The sequence below is a fragment of the Centruroides sculpturatus genome, unplaced genomic scaffold (genome assembly GCF_000671375.1).
Source record: "Centruroides sculpturatus isolate CEXI.00-Female unplaced genomic scaffold, Cexi_2.0 scaffold155, whole genome shotgun sequence".
NCBI lineage: Eukaryota > Metazoa > Arthropoda > Arachnida > Scorpiones > Buthidae > Centruroides > Centruroides sculpturatus.
Window position 1 is genome coordinate 518,319 of NW_019384386.1, and position 15,394 is coordinate 533,712.

At 33.5% G+C, this 15,394-nt stretch overlaps 1 protein-coding gene across 5 annotated transcripts in view; it reads left to right on the top strand.

Annotated features, from left to right (window-relative positions):
- Nucleotides 1-15,394, top strand: part of LOC111618085 (cilia- and flagella-associated protein 61-like) — a 55,672-nt gene that overhangs the window by 30,126 nt on the left and 10,152 nt on the right. For all 5 annotated transcript variants that reach the window (XM_023359523.1, XM_023359522.1, XM_023359520.1 and 2 more), the window contains exons 12-16: nucleotides 305-520; nucleotides 2,844-2,912; nucleotides 6,256-6,402; nucleotides 6,548-6,624; nucleotides 13,672-13,770. In XM_023359523.1, the coding sequence (XP_023215291.1) occupies nucleotides 305-520; nucleotides 2,844-2,912; nucleotides 6,256-6,402; nucleotides 6,548-6,624; nucleotides 13,672-13,770 (608 nt within the window). The remainder of the gene's footprint in view (nucleotides 1-304; nucleotides 521-2,843; nucleotides 2,913-6,255; nucleotides 6,403-6,547; nucleotides 6,625-13,671; nucleotides 13,771-15,394) is intronic.

Below are 15,394 nucleotides of genomic sequence, written 5' to 3' on the forward strand. Positions count from 1 at the left end.
TCCTGTACAGGTGTGATACCACACACACTACACAAAAGCCTGGGAACATTAGAATTGAGTAGAAATACATACATAACACTACAGAAGGCCACTATATTGAATACATGCCACATTGTTAGGAAATTCCTGAATACAGACACTGACACACTTATTTAATTTTAGTTTTGTTTTGGTTGCTATGCCTTGACTCTGGTCCGGCATAGTACACAGCCACCGGTGTTAACCGAGTAAAACTCACTAAACTCAACATAATAATAATAAATTTATGAATTTAATTTTTTATATATTTTATAAATCATTACAGAGAAGAAGAAAATTGCACGCTTTGGTTGCTTTGAATATTAATCAGATAATAGGAATAGTTGTATTGAGGAATAAGGATGAATTGGATACTATCAATCTACATTACTTTTTAGAAAACTTTATGCAGTTTGAGTATCATGGTGACAAAGACTATGGACATGTGATCCACTGTCTCTTAGTTCCAATGTTTCGAAACTTTTCCAGAATGTTTTTAAAGGTATGGGTGCATTTAATATATATATATATACGGTATTCTTAGAAACAGTCTTTTCATGTTAAGTTATTTAAATTATAATACATATAAAATAATCAAATTGTTAATTATTAATTGATAAAAACAAGTTTGAAAATATATCTGTATTTAAGTTTATTTTACCCCATTAAATTGTTATTAAAACATTCCATATTTAATTAAAAATCTAATGCTGTTTTATTTGATGTGTGCATACTCTGTTCTACAGGTTTACTTTTGTGTAAAACTATCGTATCATTGTTTTTAAATTTAGTCTAGTTTTTTCATAAGTACAGTATGCCATTACCTCTATACCAGTAATTAATTATAATGTAATTATAAATAATTCTTTAGAGTTAAAATATAAAAACTTCCAAACTTTCTCTAGTCATAAGACTGAGAGATCTTAGAACAATGCAGTTAGTCACATTGCTTAGGTAACAAATAAACACTTAGGTAAATGTGTCTTAATTTTTGATTCTTATGCATTTGTGATTGTCATGTTAACAGCTATAAAATTGCTAGTCCTATATTTAAAGCTTTATAATAGCTTTAGTTTATATTAAACTAACAATATTTATTAAATATATTGATTAATTAATAGCTGATGTGTCATAATCACAAAGCATTATCCTTATAAATATATGAGCATAGTGCTTTTGTTGGATTATGAAGCAATAGATTAGGCAAGATGTGGAGTTTATTTAGTAAAGTTTGAAAAGTGGCACTTAAAATAAATCTAATGTCTTAATTTTGGTTGAATTATAATTCTCTATGTTTTTGATAACTGTGACAGAAAATGTATGACATTTCACACTGTATTAATAAACTAACCAAGAAGTCTTGAAGAAGGCAACACATAACTTCAATTTTTTAAATTATTGTCAAATTGTACATACTTTAGATATTTTATATTGTCTACATTACTTAAATTAGTCACAGTTACAAATAGTAATATATCAATTTTTTTTAAATGAAATTATTAAGAGAATGAAATATTTTCTGTAGAAAAAGCTTTTGGAATATTATAATTTCCAAATGTTTGCTTCCTTATAGCAACAGTTAATGTATAACAAGAATAGTATCAAGACAGATATTTCTAATCTTCTAGTTAAGGTTGTTAATGAATTTATAAAATACAGATTTGATTTATGCACAAGTACAGTACAATCTTAATCTGTCAACAGTTTGAGCTTGATTCAGTGTTGGATAGAAAAAATGTTATTGGTTCTATTTGAATCTAATAAATTTATTTGTATCTTAAAAACATTTCAATAAATGGAAATATTCATGAAAAAAGAACTAAAAGTGGTAAATAATAATAATACCACTCAAAATCTTTCAAAAAGTTAATATGGAGTCATTCATGTATTAGTTCAGATGGAATTCCAGACATTTTTAAGCCCGATCGTAAACCCGAAGTAATTATTGGTGACAGCATGATAATGCTGTCACCAATAATTACTATCCCCTCAGAAACTACAATTTCATTATATATCACATATTTTACTCTTTTTCCCATGAAGAAATTATGTAAGCAATCTGATATAAAAGAAAACAAGATATTCCATTGCACACTGTTAGTGCATGCCAAACTTAGACTTGCCGTGTAGAACACATATATTGATTAATGTCTAAACAAGAATTTGACTAGTTAATGAGCAAGTTTCATAAACTGCAATGTCAAATTTAGTTAAATTTACATTGTCATGCTACCTCTTTGATTCCTTCTAAATTTTTAATTGGAATCTAGAATTCTCTTCATCTAATGGTCGCGACACGTCTCGGTTGCACTTATTTGAACACTATTGCAGTTTTGTTGAACATGATAGCAAACTATCATCAAAATATTGGCACAAAAATAATAGTACAAAGGTACACATTTGCATTTGTTGGGATAGGTTTCAGATACTTCAGCTCCATTCAAGATTTGATATAAAGCTTACAATGAGTCTCATATTACAATAGATAGGAAAGTCATTAATAAGAATTAATGAAATATTATCATATTCTTATACTTTAATTCAAAAATAGATTAAATGTTCATTGCAAATGTGACATGATTGCAGTATGAACATTCCACTCCTGGTCACAATAGTTCTTATGCCTGCCCCCTCTCTTTTGTGTGAAGTAATAAGTAAATGATCTCTGTTTTAAAGTTTTTATTTGGATTCATAATAACAAGAATTATGCTATTATGAATTTATTATTTATTTATAAGAAGTATGTGTAAAACTGATATTAAAAAAATTAAGATAAAATTTAATTGAATGTGTGTTATATCATTTTTTTTTTCTGAACAATTCAGGAAATTTTACGTATTACAAAGAAAATGACATTGCATTATACCATCTATCCTACTCATACAATTAATACAGTAAGTAATATTTTTATGGTCTTAAAAATAAAATTTATTATTACAGTATTTACTTTATATAGTTAGCTGAATTAATCAATGCATCTTTACAGTGGGTGCAGTTTAAAAAATGCTAATGTTTTTGATCCAGTTAATGGATTATATTGTTGTGTATGCACGTGGTGAAAAATGAGTCTCACAAAGAGATATGATAAGACAAAGGAAATTCTTTAATTTTTCACCAGTATTCAATAAGTTTACAGGATTTTGTTTGGATTCTGACAACTCCTTGAACAAAATGTCTAGAATATTAACTCGAACAGGAATGTTGACCCGAATTCTCGCGACAAAGGAACAGCTTTACAAAAATACGTGGCGTTACAAAATTAAGCACGACAGACTTACAACTAATTATCTAGGAACTACTAATTTTATAGGGAAGGATAGAACTGAATGTGAATGGGTACCCAACTTAGCTAGTAACTTTATAGTCGGAGTTGCAATGTAGATCTCTCTGCTGGACGACACGAAGTCCGATGATCATAGAGTTTGAACTTTTCCTTTCTCACTTCAGGTTTCCCGGTAAGCTTCCGGAGGACTCTCACGTTAGCATACTTCGACGATTCTTCTCTCGTATCTGCTCTTAGACCTACTCGCTCTTGCCCTCTTCTTGGTGATTCGAGATCGACTCGACCCTTTCCATGAAAAAACGTCCTCCCAGCTCGACGTCTCCGCCAAAAATGACCCTTCTATCTTCCTTTTAGCGCCTCCGGGCTAACCCGCTCCTTTTGTCTTTCAAACGAGTAGTTGCCACCCACAGACAGAAGTTTCCAGAAAGGAGAGTACAAGAGAACAAAGGACAGAGAAAGAATGGGAAATTAAATATATGTATATATATTTCATTTCCCATTCTTTCATTTTCCATTATATTATATATATATTGTAAGACCAAAGGGCGAGAAATAGACAAACAAAACGAAATTAATTAAACTAAAAATACAAAAAAGTTTATTTACTTGCCCGGTTGATGCAGGTTACAAAGGATACCAACTTCACTCTATATCCACCGAACGAGACGCACATTTAATGAACCACCAAGTAATATAATACGCGACAGGAAAGTGCGTGTGTAGTTTCAGTCCGGACCAACTGACCAATTCCTTAAACTAAGTAATTTATGCTAGTTTCTTATTTCTAGATGTTAGTATTGAATAAAATAGGTTTGGAAGACGAGAGATAGGACAGAGGGTACCCAAACTTGGTAATTGGTGCTCCTTGCAATGGTTGATGCCTCTCGTTTCTCGCAAAGTTCATCCCTTTTTTTTCTTCCAGTTCCCGGGTCGTCACCTATCCGATACGATGCTGGACCTCCTCTCAATTAAGTTCCTTTTTCTTTTCTTGTTCCAAAGTTCTCTTTTTCTTTTCTCACTATACGATGCTGAAGTTACAGGGAAGACTTTCCTTTTTTTTTCCTTCTTCCCCTTCCTTCCTCAGTCTCACGTCCTTTCTACTCCTCTCTCACTCTGAGTCTCTCCTTTGTTTCTCTTCTCCACTCACTCCCTTCATTCTCCCCCTTCTTAACTCCCCCTCGTTCCTCCTCTCATCTTAGTCCACTCACATCCTCTCACAAAAGCCTTCCATTCATTGCTTTCCTCTCAGTCCACCCACACACTAAAGTCAATGGGAAGAAGATAACATTATAGAAGAGTAAACAAATAGGACAGATGAAGGTGAAGTGAAGATAAATATACAAATCATACGGTTTAAAATATGGCGTGTAGCCACAATATATATATATATTTATTTATTTATATATAAAATTACTTTATAAAATTATGGCGTATGACCACAATATTTGGGTGTAGACAATTCAAAATGGAATCATTCCATTTTTGGCCTGACATGCATATAGATAGCCTATTAACCAGGTCAAAAATGTTAACGTTTTTAAACTTCACCCACTGTTAAAAGGTGCATTGATTGCTTAATTCAGCTGAGTGGCTAATTCATTCTTATTTATAAAGTAATGTGTATGATAACAAAATCTCATTTAATATTTACTTTCAATATTATTATTGTAATGTAATAAAATAAAGTTAAGCACAATAAGAAGAATTTCTAAAATTTAAGTTTTTTATAGATTTTATTTTCAGTTAGCAATTAATATAAGTGAATGATGATAAACGACATATCACAATTGGTATGAATAATAATCTCATTATACTCTATAAATATTTATCTAGAATACATCAATTATCTTAAAATCTTGTAATAGTTTGGAATTAATAAAGAAATTATGTGTTATCTTAATTTGAATTTTTATTCACAATGTTGATATTTCAACTCTTTTAGTTTGGAATCTCTCAGTAATGCCATTGTGTGCTACTTAGCCACATGTATTTTCATTATAAAATATATTACTGCTTTGCTTAATAGATTATCAAATAAATACTGTGCAAATATACAAATGAAAATATGGAAGTTTTTAATATTAATGGTCTGAAGCAGTATTTCCCAACCCATGTGCCACAACACACATGTGTTACGAGAGTTCCTTGAGTGTATTGCAGAAATATTAAATACCATATTTTTAAAAATTTCATTTATCTTTTTGTAGTTTTACTGCCAACCATCTGAGGGAAGAATGAGGTATTCACTAAAATGCTGATTATTGCAAAATTTGTGGCATGATACCCCTCACAAACATTGCATGCATGTATGTGTATGCTAGCATACCAACTCTTTGGAGCTTATATAAATGTTGCAGCCGAACCAACTTAAAGACAAATACTAGCTCTTTACACAATGATTCAAACAGTGTTTTTATTTTTATTGTGTATTTGTAAAATTGCAAGTTTTTGTTTTGGTAAGTTTAACTTCCATATTTTCAAAACTTTTTAAAAATCAACCATAATTTAAAATGTTAAACATTTTTACTTTAAAAATTAGGGTGTGTTTCAGGAATCTTATTAAATTCAGTGTGTGTCACTAATGTAAAAAGGTTGGAAACACAGGTCTAAAGTATTAATGTTGGCCAAAATTAAATCTAAAATGTTAAAAAAATTTTATATAAATACAAGTAGAACTGTGTATAGAATATTCATAAATTATTTATTTATTTTGTAGAAATAAGAATTATGTGAGGAAAATTTAATAATATAATAATAGGTGAAAACAAACATTTCAATGGGAGCATCATTGGTAGCTCTAAAGATCTCAAATATTTATTAGAATATTGGAAAATAAATTTTAGAATTGAGTACTGATTATTGGCTGGTTTGAATTACAATTGACAAATTATGATATTAATTATGTTTATAATTACACTAAAAGGAAATAAATTTAAAAATGCTGTTTTAAACAGAGTCTAGAATATAATGCATTGATTTCTCCTCTGGAAGAGTTTCAACCAGTAAAACCAAAAGAATTTAATTATCAGTCAGAAGAAGAATCTCAGGAAACTCCTTTTGCCCTGTATCATTTCAGTAGGAAATTATCTATGAAACCAAAGGTGAGTCCAGTCTATGTTTCAATAATTGTATGAGAAAAAGATTTTAATTACTAAATTAAACAAAGGAGCTGTAAAATAAATTCAATTTTAAATTTACTGACTTAAAACAGATTTGTAGTTTTAAAATGCCAATTTTTTTAATTAGAAAAACATCAATCACAGAATAGTTATAGTAGGAGCTTCTGAAGTTGCTTTAGGTGTACTGGAACAATTAATATTTAAGTAAGTTTATTTAAGCCAATTGTATATAATATATAATTAAATAATTTTTCAACTCATATATAATTTTTTTACACTGATGATATGCAGTTAAATCTTTTTAATCTAATGTGAAGGGACACTAATAATCTTATTTGTTATTAAAAATTAAACTAACTTTTTGAAGTTTTTAGTGTTTGTCAGTATCCCTTATTCTTCAGCAATATTACATTTTCTCTTTACTTTCTTTTCCATTTCTTAATTGCCTCAGTTTTTTAAGCAAAAGGTAAATTCTTGTATGTTCCAGGTTTAGCAACACACTCAATGGCATTATTTAGCAGAGCTTAACAACAACCTGAATGTGACCACAACCACATATTAGAGAGACATGTCTCTTCAATCTATGACCGTGACAAGACGTGCGCAACTCGTGCATGTTGCAGTTGCACAGCTGAAAATCGCTAGGTGTGACCACTGCTTAAGGAAGAAAAAGATTATACAAGAACATGGCACAGTTTAATATCTCCGCATTTCTATCCTTTCTTTTTTTTTTCACAATTTCTTAAAATTTCTACTTTGGGTTAGATTCGTTGTTGGTGGCTCATTTTTACTTTCCTGGCTTCAGTGCCGGCCCGAGGCAAGTTTTAGGATGGAGCGAGATCCTATTATGGCGCCCCCTTGGTCAGTAGCATAGCGAACATAACTGGCGCTCGGGGCACGACACTTTATTGGCGCCCCCTCCAGAAACACATATAGCAGAGGTGGGGAACCTTTTTACCATTAGAGGCCACATTTAAATTAGGCAGCAATAAGAGAGGCCGCATAAGCTGATTGACCTAAGAAAGTGACTTTTGTGAAATTATTATAGTTTTTCTATAGATTTAACAATTTATTGCATTATATAGAAAAAATAAAATATAATACTACAAAATTTTAAATATAATATACATATAAAATAATATAAAAATATCATAAAAAAATACAATAAAAAATATTTTTTTATTCACTAAGTTAGTGACTTATTTGGCTTTGTTTTTTGTTTGACAGTAATTGTATATTTGGATCAAGCTTCGTAACACACAGCTTTAATTGATCCTCTAAATGTGCATCTGTAATTTGCGTTCTTAAATTTGTTTTTATTTTTGACATGAGAGAAAATGTTGTCTCGCAACAGTAGGTACTTCCGAAGCAGGAAAGTAAACGGCGAGCATGTTCTCGAAGGCATGGATATTCAACAGCATTTTTCCAGATTTCTATGGGATCCTTTTTAGCGTTAAAAAGGGATTTGATGATACTATCTTCCCCTAAATCAATTAACTCCATTTGTAGTTCTGCAGGAGCCTCGGATATATCTATTAAATGTGGTTCAAATGCCAGTTTCATAGCAGGAGTGTGCTCGTCAAAATCAGAAAATCTATTAGTATACTCTTCTATTAAACAATCCAAGACACCTACATATTCATCGAATATTTTATTTTCACAGTTCTGCTCATTTAACATTTTAGCTAGCTCCGGGAAGTGTTGTGCAGATATTTCCGATCGACAAAGCAATGTTTTGAAAAATGATAATTTTTTTCTAAACGCTTGGATCTTTTGCCACATTTCATAAATATACCTCGTTTCACCTTGCAGGCAAATATTTAAATTGTTTTGTTTTGTCATCATATCAGACAAAAATGCAAGGTTTCTGAGAAATACTTCATCTGATAGATCACATTGTTTTCCTTGTTCTTGATAAAAGTTTAAAATTTGTCGTCGTAAAGACAAAACTTTTATCAAAACCTGACCTGTTGATAGCCAGCGAACCTTGCAGTAGTATGGTAGGTCAACACTATACGTTTCCTCATCTAAAGAGAGCATCTGCCGAAATTCACGATGACGCATTGCATTTACGCGAATATAGTTGACAATGGCAATGGTTCTATCCAGAGTGTCTTGCAAAATGGTAGATTTTGCGCAAAGATTTTGCTGATGCAAAATGCAGTGAAATGATATCAATTTTTTCAAGTTTAAGTTTTCCTTTTTTAACAAAGCAACGAATCCTTCTTTTTTGCCTCTCATGGAAGGTGCGCCATCGGTGCAGACACTGACTAAATTACTGACATTCAATTGTAATTTATTACATACTTCTTTGAAGTTTTCGAAAATATCGGCTCCTCGAGTTCTTCCAGTTAGTGTACCCAACGCAAGTAGTTCTTCGTAACATTGAAAATCTTTAGTTATAGCACGAATAAAATATAAAACTTGTGCCGAATCTGTTTTATCAGTGCTTTCATCTAAAGCAATTGAAAAATAAACATCTTCATTTTGTATAATTGTATGAAGTTGCTCTGTTACATTTTGCGCTAATTCGTGCTGTCGATCTGTTACAGTTCTTCTTGAAAGAGGTAATTGTTTGTATTTGTCGACATTTCTTGGATCTAACATACTCACTGCTTCAACAATACATTCTTTAATTATTTCAATGTCACTAAATGGTTTGCCCCTTTTTCCAAGTATATGTGCTATTTTATACGTAACAGCAACTGCAGCGGAATTTTGATTTACAAAGGCACTAAAAGATGCCTGCTGATGATGCTTCTCATTTTTCAACTTTTGAAGTGCAGCTTTTCGTGATTCACCTTCTAAAGCGAAATATTTATGTTCTTTATGAGTCAAATAGTGTTTATTTGCATTCGCTTTTTTTAAAGTATTTAAAACTGTATTGCACAACAAACACATCATTTTATCTTTCTCAGCAGTAAAGAAAAAATCTAACTCCCATTCTACATTAAATGTTCTGTTTTCATCACCTAATTTTCTTCTCTTACTATTTGACATGATGGATAAAAAAACGAATATCAAATAATATCTTTAACAAAGTGTATACTTTCTAGAAATACAATAAAACCGTGTAACTGTTATAAGCACTCACTGTTAACTACAGTTTGCTGAAGATCGCAACAGGGAAGCGTTGAGAGATGCGAGTCAGAGAAGCCAAAGCAAGGTGTGACACTCAAATGGGAGATCTGAAACCGAGTTTTGTTTACTTCTTAGACAAGGTAGTTGGCGCTGCTAGCGCTTTTTAAACAGTTTTTTAAAAAATTAACATTTTTTAAAAAACTGTTTAAAAAATTAACATTGAGTGTCCAAGTCTGAAACGGATGGTCTGTGGGCCAGAGCCTCGCTCATGCGTGTTAGAGTCCGTTTCAGACTAGTATTCTGACGTCATGTTACAATATGACTGTCTTTGGCGGGATTTTTCGCGCAACTGTCATGGCGTTGATGTACAATAGTTGTTTGAAACGAACTCTACCATTTTTGTACTAGGTGGCAAAGGGCCGCACAAGAACCTCGCGGAGGCCGCAGGTTCCCCACCTAGGACATATAGTTTGTCTTGGAGATCATTTGGGCGCCCCTCTGCGAGTGGCACCCGGTGCTTGATAACCCCCTTGCACCCCCTCGCTACGCCACTGCCCTTGGTTGCCCCAAATTTACACCCTTTAATTTTCTTTACCACTGAGGCGCCCCCTAGGACTTAGCGCCTGGAGCGGCTGCTCCTTTCGCCCTATGGTAGGGCCGGCTCTGGTTATATGTAACAAAAGGAAAGTATGGGCGATCAGTTAAAGATTTTTACATCTTTGGACTCGGGACCTTTTCTGCTTGACAAACCTTTCTCAAGCAGAAAAGTTGGGTGTACTTTTCAATATATATGGATGTTTGTATATACGGGGAACAGGATTTTGTTCACCCAATTTGAAGCTTAGTGACTCCCAGTGACCTAGAAAATACTACATAGTGGCTGTGATCATGGTTACAGTGCTCTTAGTGGCGATGACGGGTACTATTGACCGCCATCTTAAGTCAAAATATTGAAGTCTATACCACACGTGGGCAGAATTGTCACTGTAGAATCTATTTTACTGGTCTAAATCTAGATTGTTTTGTTTTTCCCTAGTTTTGAAATTTAGGTAATTAGATAAGTGATAAATCTTGATTTTATCTATTTCGAATTTAGCTATTTTCTAGATTTTCTTTAATTATTATAAAGAAGGTAAGATTAGAGTTTAAACTGGTAAGTGTAGTACTTAACCCTCAATATAAGTATATTTTTATAATATAAGTACGAACTGGGTTTCGAAGGGCTTTACTCTCAGTCATATAATTGTTTATTTATAGTGTACCGAGGTCAGTCTGAGCTATACCATACTCCGTACGTTTTTGATTTTTTCGGACAGTGTTTTTTTCTTTTGCAGAATATAAGTAGTGTTCTTGTGTTTTATTACAGTTATAGCTGGTTTTGGACATTTTGGTTTCAACTTGTGAAAATATTTACAATGGAAAACTACATTTAGACCTTTGTCATGTTATGAACCATATTGTTGTATTAAAATCCTTCTAATAAGGGGCTAATAATTGTGGGAAATGGAAGAAGTGTTGCATTTTCCCATAAAAAATAGACAAAATATGCCAGTAAGTGCAAGAGATCAATATATAGAAACTGCACCATTAGGATGTGTACAAATTGTGCACTATGCATCATTCTGGATAAGAAAAGTATATTAACACGAACTAAACTTTTCGTTCGTTATGTTGTAGACAACAACTTTAGACACTAAAGTCGTGAGCCTAAAGAGGAATTGGAAAATTACTAATCCGTAGGACGGATGGCTGAGTGGTCAAGGTGGCAGCCTACTGCTCTGGGGACCTGGGATCGAATCCAGATGGGTCAAAAATCCCTAGGAATTTTTCAGGATGATCCGACTGAATATATAGGCCCCGTCCCTCATTACCCGGCCACCGCATTGTGGGCCTTGCCGAACCCATAATGGGCTTGCTAAAAGAAGCCCACAGGGCTGAAAGAGTTTTAAAAAATGTACCAATCCGAAATACATTGTTAAATAGGCGAAATAAAGCGAACTGTTTTAATCTCGGTCTCTGTTAATTGCGGATAATTAATTAAGAAACACGTGATAAATACCACTAGTCTATTGGAAGAAAAAACTTTTACTTTTAACTTTTTTGTTTTTAATTATTATCGAATGGCAAAAAACTTAATTTTGAGGGTAGTGATGAGTTTTTGCTGTTTGTAAAAATTATAAAAAATAAAATGCCTCATTTATCAATTTTTACGTGTCAAAAAGATGTAAAACGATATTTGATAATGTTCAGTTAGAAATATGAATGGTTTTCTATGGAAGTGTCGCATCCATATCCATGGTTAACGGTCGAGGGAGTGGGTGGTAGAAGGGATCGCGTGTTGTCTTATCAAGAATGGGGTAGGACTAATTAATGAAGATGTTACTCATTAGCATTTACAATTAAATATTATATATAAGTCGTCACTACCCTAAAAATTAAGCTTTTTGCCATTTTATAATTACAGTGGAACCCCGGTTAACGAACGTAATCCGTTCCACGAGTCCGTTCGTTAACCGAAGCAATTTTTCCCATAGAAATTAATGCAAATACAATTAATCCGTTCTAGCCGTCAGTATTTTTGTAATTTTATTTGTAAAATGGGTTTTTTTTTTTAAATGAAAATATAGGAAAACGTGCTCATAAACAGTCGATCTAGGTTAAATTTTCGGAAAAGGGGAAAAATTTGACAGGATATAAAAACATCACATACGATCGTTAAAGTTTTAAAATGACAGATAGCAGAAACAATAGGCTAATTATCAACAATCTCTGATCAGAGTCGACGAACAGGTGTCAAATAAACGCCTCGGAACAAACCTTTCTCGTGACCTGATCTAGTGTCGGTTTTCACCTGGAGACAAAGAAGAAAACAATCGGGAAGCGAGGAATGGGACGCAGGACTAATCGTAAGGTGAGATTCAAGGAAAAAATACTATAAAATCCCCCGAATCTCAAGGTCAAAACGCAGTTTTCCTAAAAATTCTATGGCGATTAATCTGTCGTCATCTTCATCTGGATTAAGGTGCCCGCTAAAATTTGTGTTGTGTCTCGCGGACCGCTCCAGTCGTTGCAGCTCTGTCACCTATCATCGCTTCTGTGACCAAGCTAACCCATCTCGTCCGCTCTGGGGCTACGACTGATCAGCTTGCACTATCGTAGGACCAGCGATACGCCACTCCTCAGTGCCGAGAGAAAATACTGTTCGTAAGCCATTTCCAACTACCTCAAATATGTAAGCATCTTCCCGTTCTAATAAACGATTTTCACTGTAAAATACTTGTCATCTTTGTCTCCCCCGCCACCACCAACATACGAATGGACCCTAGACCATCACCGACACACGATTAACTGATTTTCCCTAAAAGTCGGAAAGCTTACAAATTTGACACAAAAAGCCGTTAAGTTCGTTATCCGAGACAAAATTTTTGCAAAATAAAAGTTTGTTAACCAGGACGTTCGTTAACCGGGGTTCCACTGTATTATAAAAAACTTTTTATATTATTAAATCTCGTAAGAAATGATGTCACATGCATTTTAACTTTTTTGCCGGGAAAGTTAAGCAGTTCGTTGCTGGATTGTATTTCCTACAATCCTTTGTGTAAGATTTTATATCCATTAAGATATAATAGTTTTGTGGAAATGGACCTATTTCTTTGATATTTTCAATTCCGTTAAGAAATGTACTAAACATAGGGAAACACGTAGTTAATATGCAAGTAGCGATAGTAATGTGGTACTTCGTACTTCGAACGGTCTAGAGCTCGAACTCTAACTTTCGAAAAAAATTCGACCCGGAGTTTGAACGATGTTTCTACGTTCGAACTGCCCGCACGGTGAAAAATGCGCAGGGTCTGGGAGCGGATTAATTCACTTTCAATTATTTCTAATGGGAAAAATTGATTCGGACTTCAAACGGTCTCCCGGAACGAATTAAATTTGAAGTACCAGGCAACACTGTATTTAAAAATAGCTTAATTTCGAGAATCATTGAAAGTATATTTCAAATAAATAATACCTACGCAATAATAATATTAACGAACGAATGAAACGAAACACCTCATTGGTTTGACCCTAAAGCAAGATTGTCGAAATAATGAATTTTTAATATATTTTAGTGTATTATTACGAAGTATTCGGAAATATATATTAATAAATTCTTTATATTTACAGCACCGAAATGGCATTTAATAATTTGGTTGTAATATCGCCTTACGGAATTTCCGGAAATACCACGGACGATCCTTACCAGACAATGCTACTTCCGGAAAGGTACGAATTTTTATTTTATTTAAAAGAAAACAGAAAAAAAAACTATAAAATCGAATGAGTACTTGATCTTAATTAATTTTATCATTTATATACATCAATTATGGCCGTAGTTAGAGCACCACCTGATAGACTACCGAACGAAATACACTATGCCTTTAACGAGCGGTCAAGATGGCGGTCTACGCTCTGGGGACCAGGGATCAAATCCTGACGGGTCGAAAAAGTGCCAGGAATTTTTCGGGTGTGGTCCATCCGGATATGTCGGACCTCGTCCCTCACCACCCAGCCGCCCCATTGTGAGTCTGCCCGAACCTATAATGGGCTTACTAAAAGAGGCCCTATTAGTGCCTACAGAGTTTTTTAAAAAAAAAAGATGCCATCTAGTGCCGTTCAGAGACGTAAAGTTATAAAACAAATATGGCTACTAGCTCACTAAACTCGATATTTTGTAAACCGCGTTAGTCGAACGTTTCCGATCATTGTAATCCATCGAGCCGTTATCATCCAAGGAAACACTTTTTTTTTTTTTTTTACTTTTGAACGGTTTGCTGCCGAAACAGAAATTTTTTTATCACGCCGTTTCGTTTCTTTGCTTCGTTTAATAAAATAAATTTTAAACTATTAAATAGAAAGTAATTTTAATGTCTTAACTTGAAGCTTAATGCCTACAGAGAGATTTTCTGCCATGGAAAGAGATTGGCTACTATTTAAAATGACAAATTTCTGGAGACGAGAAAGACATTCAAAAGCGGCAACTACAGAGAAAATACTCTCTAGTTACGTTCTTACAATTACTTTAATTAATTTAGGAATTTTCTTTTCGATAAATAAATGGACGAAAAGACGAATTTGCCGTATCGACCGCCATTTTTTTTAAATGGCGTTTGTTGCGGTTTCCGTTTGACTGCTCGTTTGGCGAAACGGCTATGGAAATCAAATTCGCTTTTTTCCTTTCGAGGGATGACTCCTGGAAGGACTTTTACGGGAAACTGGCCCCAATTTAGGTGTTACTAACGTGAAGAAAATCCGAAAAATTCCGCGTGACCAACCTGTTGGTCAGATACGAACCCACGATCAGTGTTCGGTGGTGTTTTATCACTCGGCAACGTTTTCGGACTAGACTACTAAAAAAATATTTTAAGGCTTAAATGAAGGAGTTAAACCTTTACAGATACAATGTGTTAACGTAGTTTAGGCTAACGGCCATATTTAAAGTATTATAATTACACCTACAGTCGAAGTGTAATAGAAAAACGAGGTTTAAATGTGCCAGACAGACTTGCTAAACTGCATAGTAGCAAGTGTCGTAGTTTTCGAGGTCGCTACAGAGGGATATGCATAGGATACTTTTATATCCCTTGTAGCAATGTTCTACGAGGTGTATGCCCGTCGCGAGTTACCACGAATTCTAGTTATTAAATTTAATAAAAGATGGCGACTTAATCGTTCGCTTTTAGTTCAAATCACTTATATACTTACATAACCAGGCTACCTATGTGCAACCTGGCTAATTGCATAAGTAGATAAGTAATTGGCACTACAACCTGGCACAATAACAAATTTGGAGTTATCGTATGATTTTTTAATATATATAATTGGACTCGGTTTACTTAGTAAACCGAGT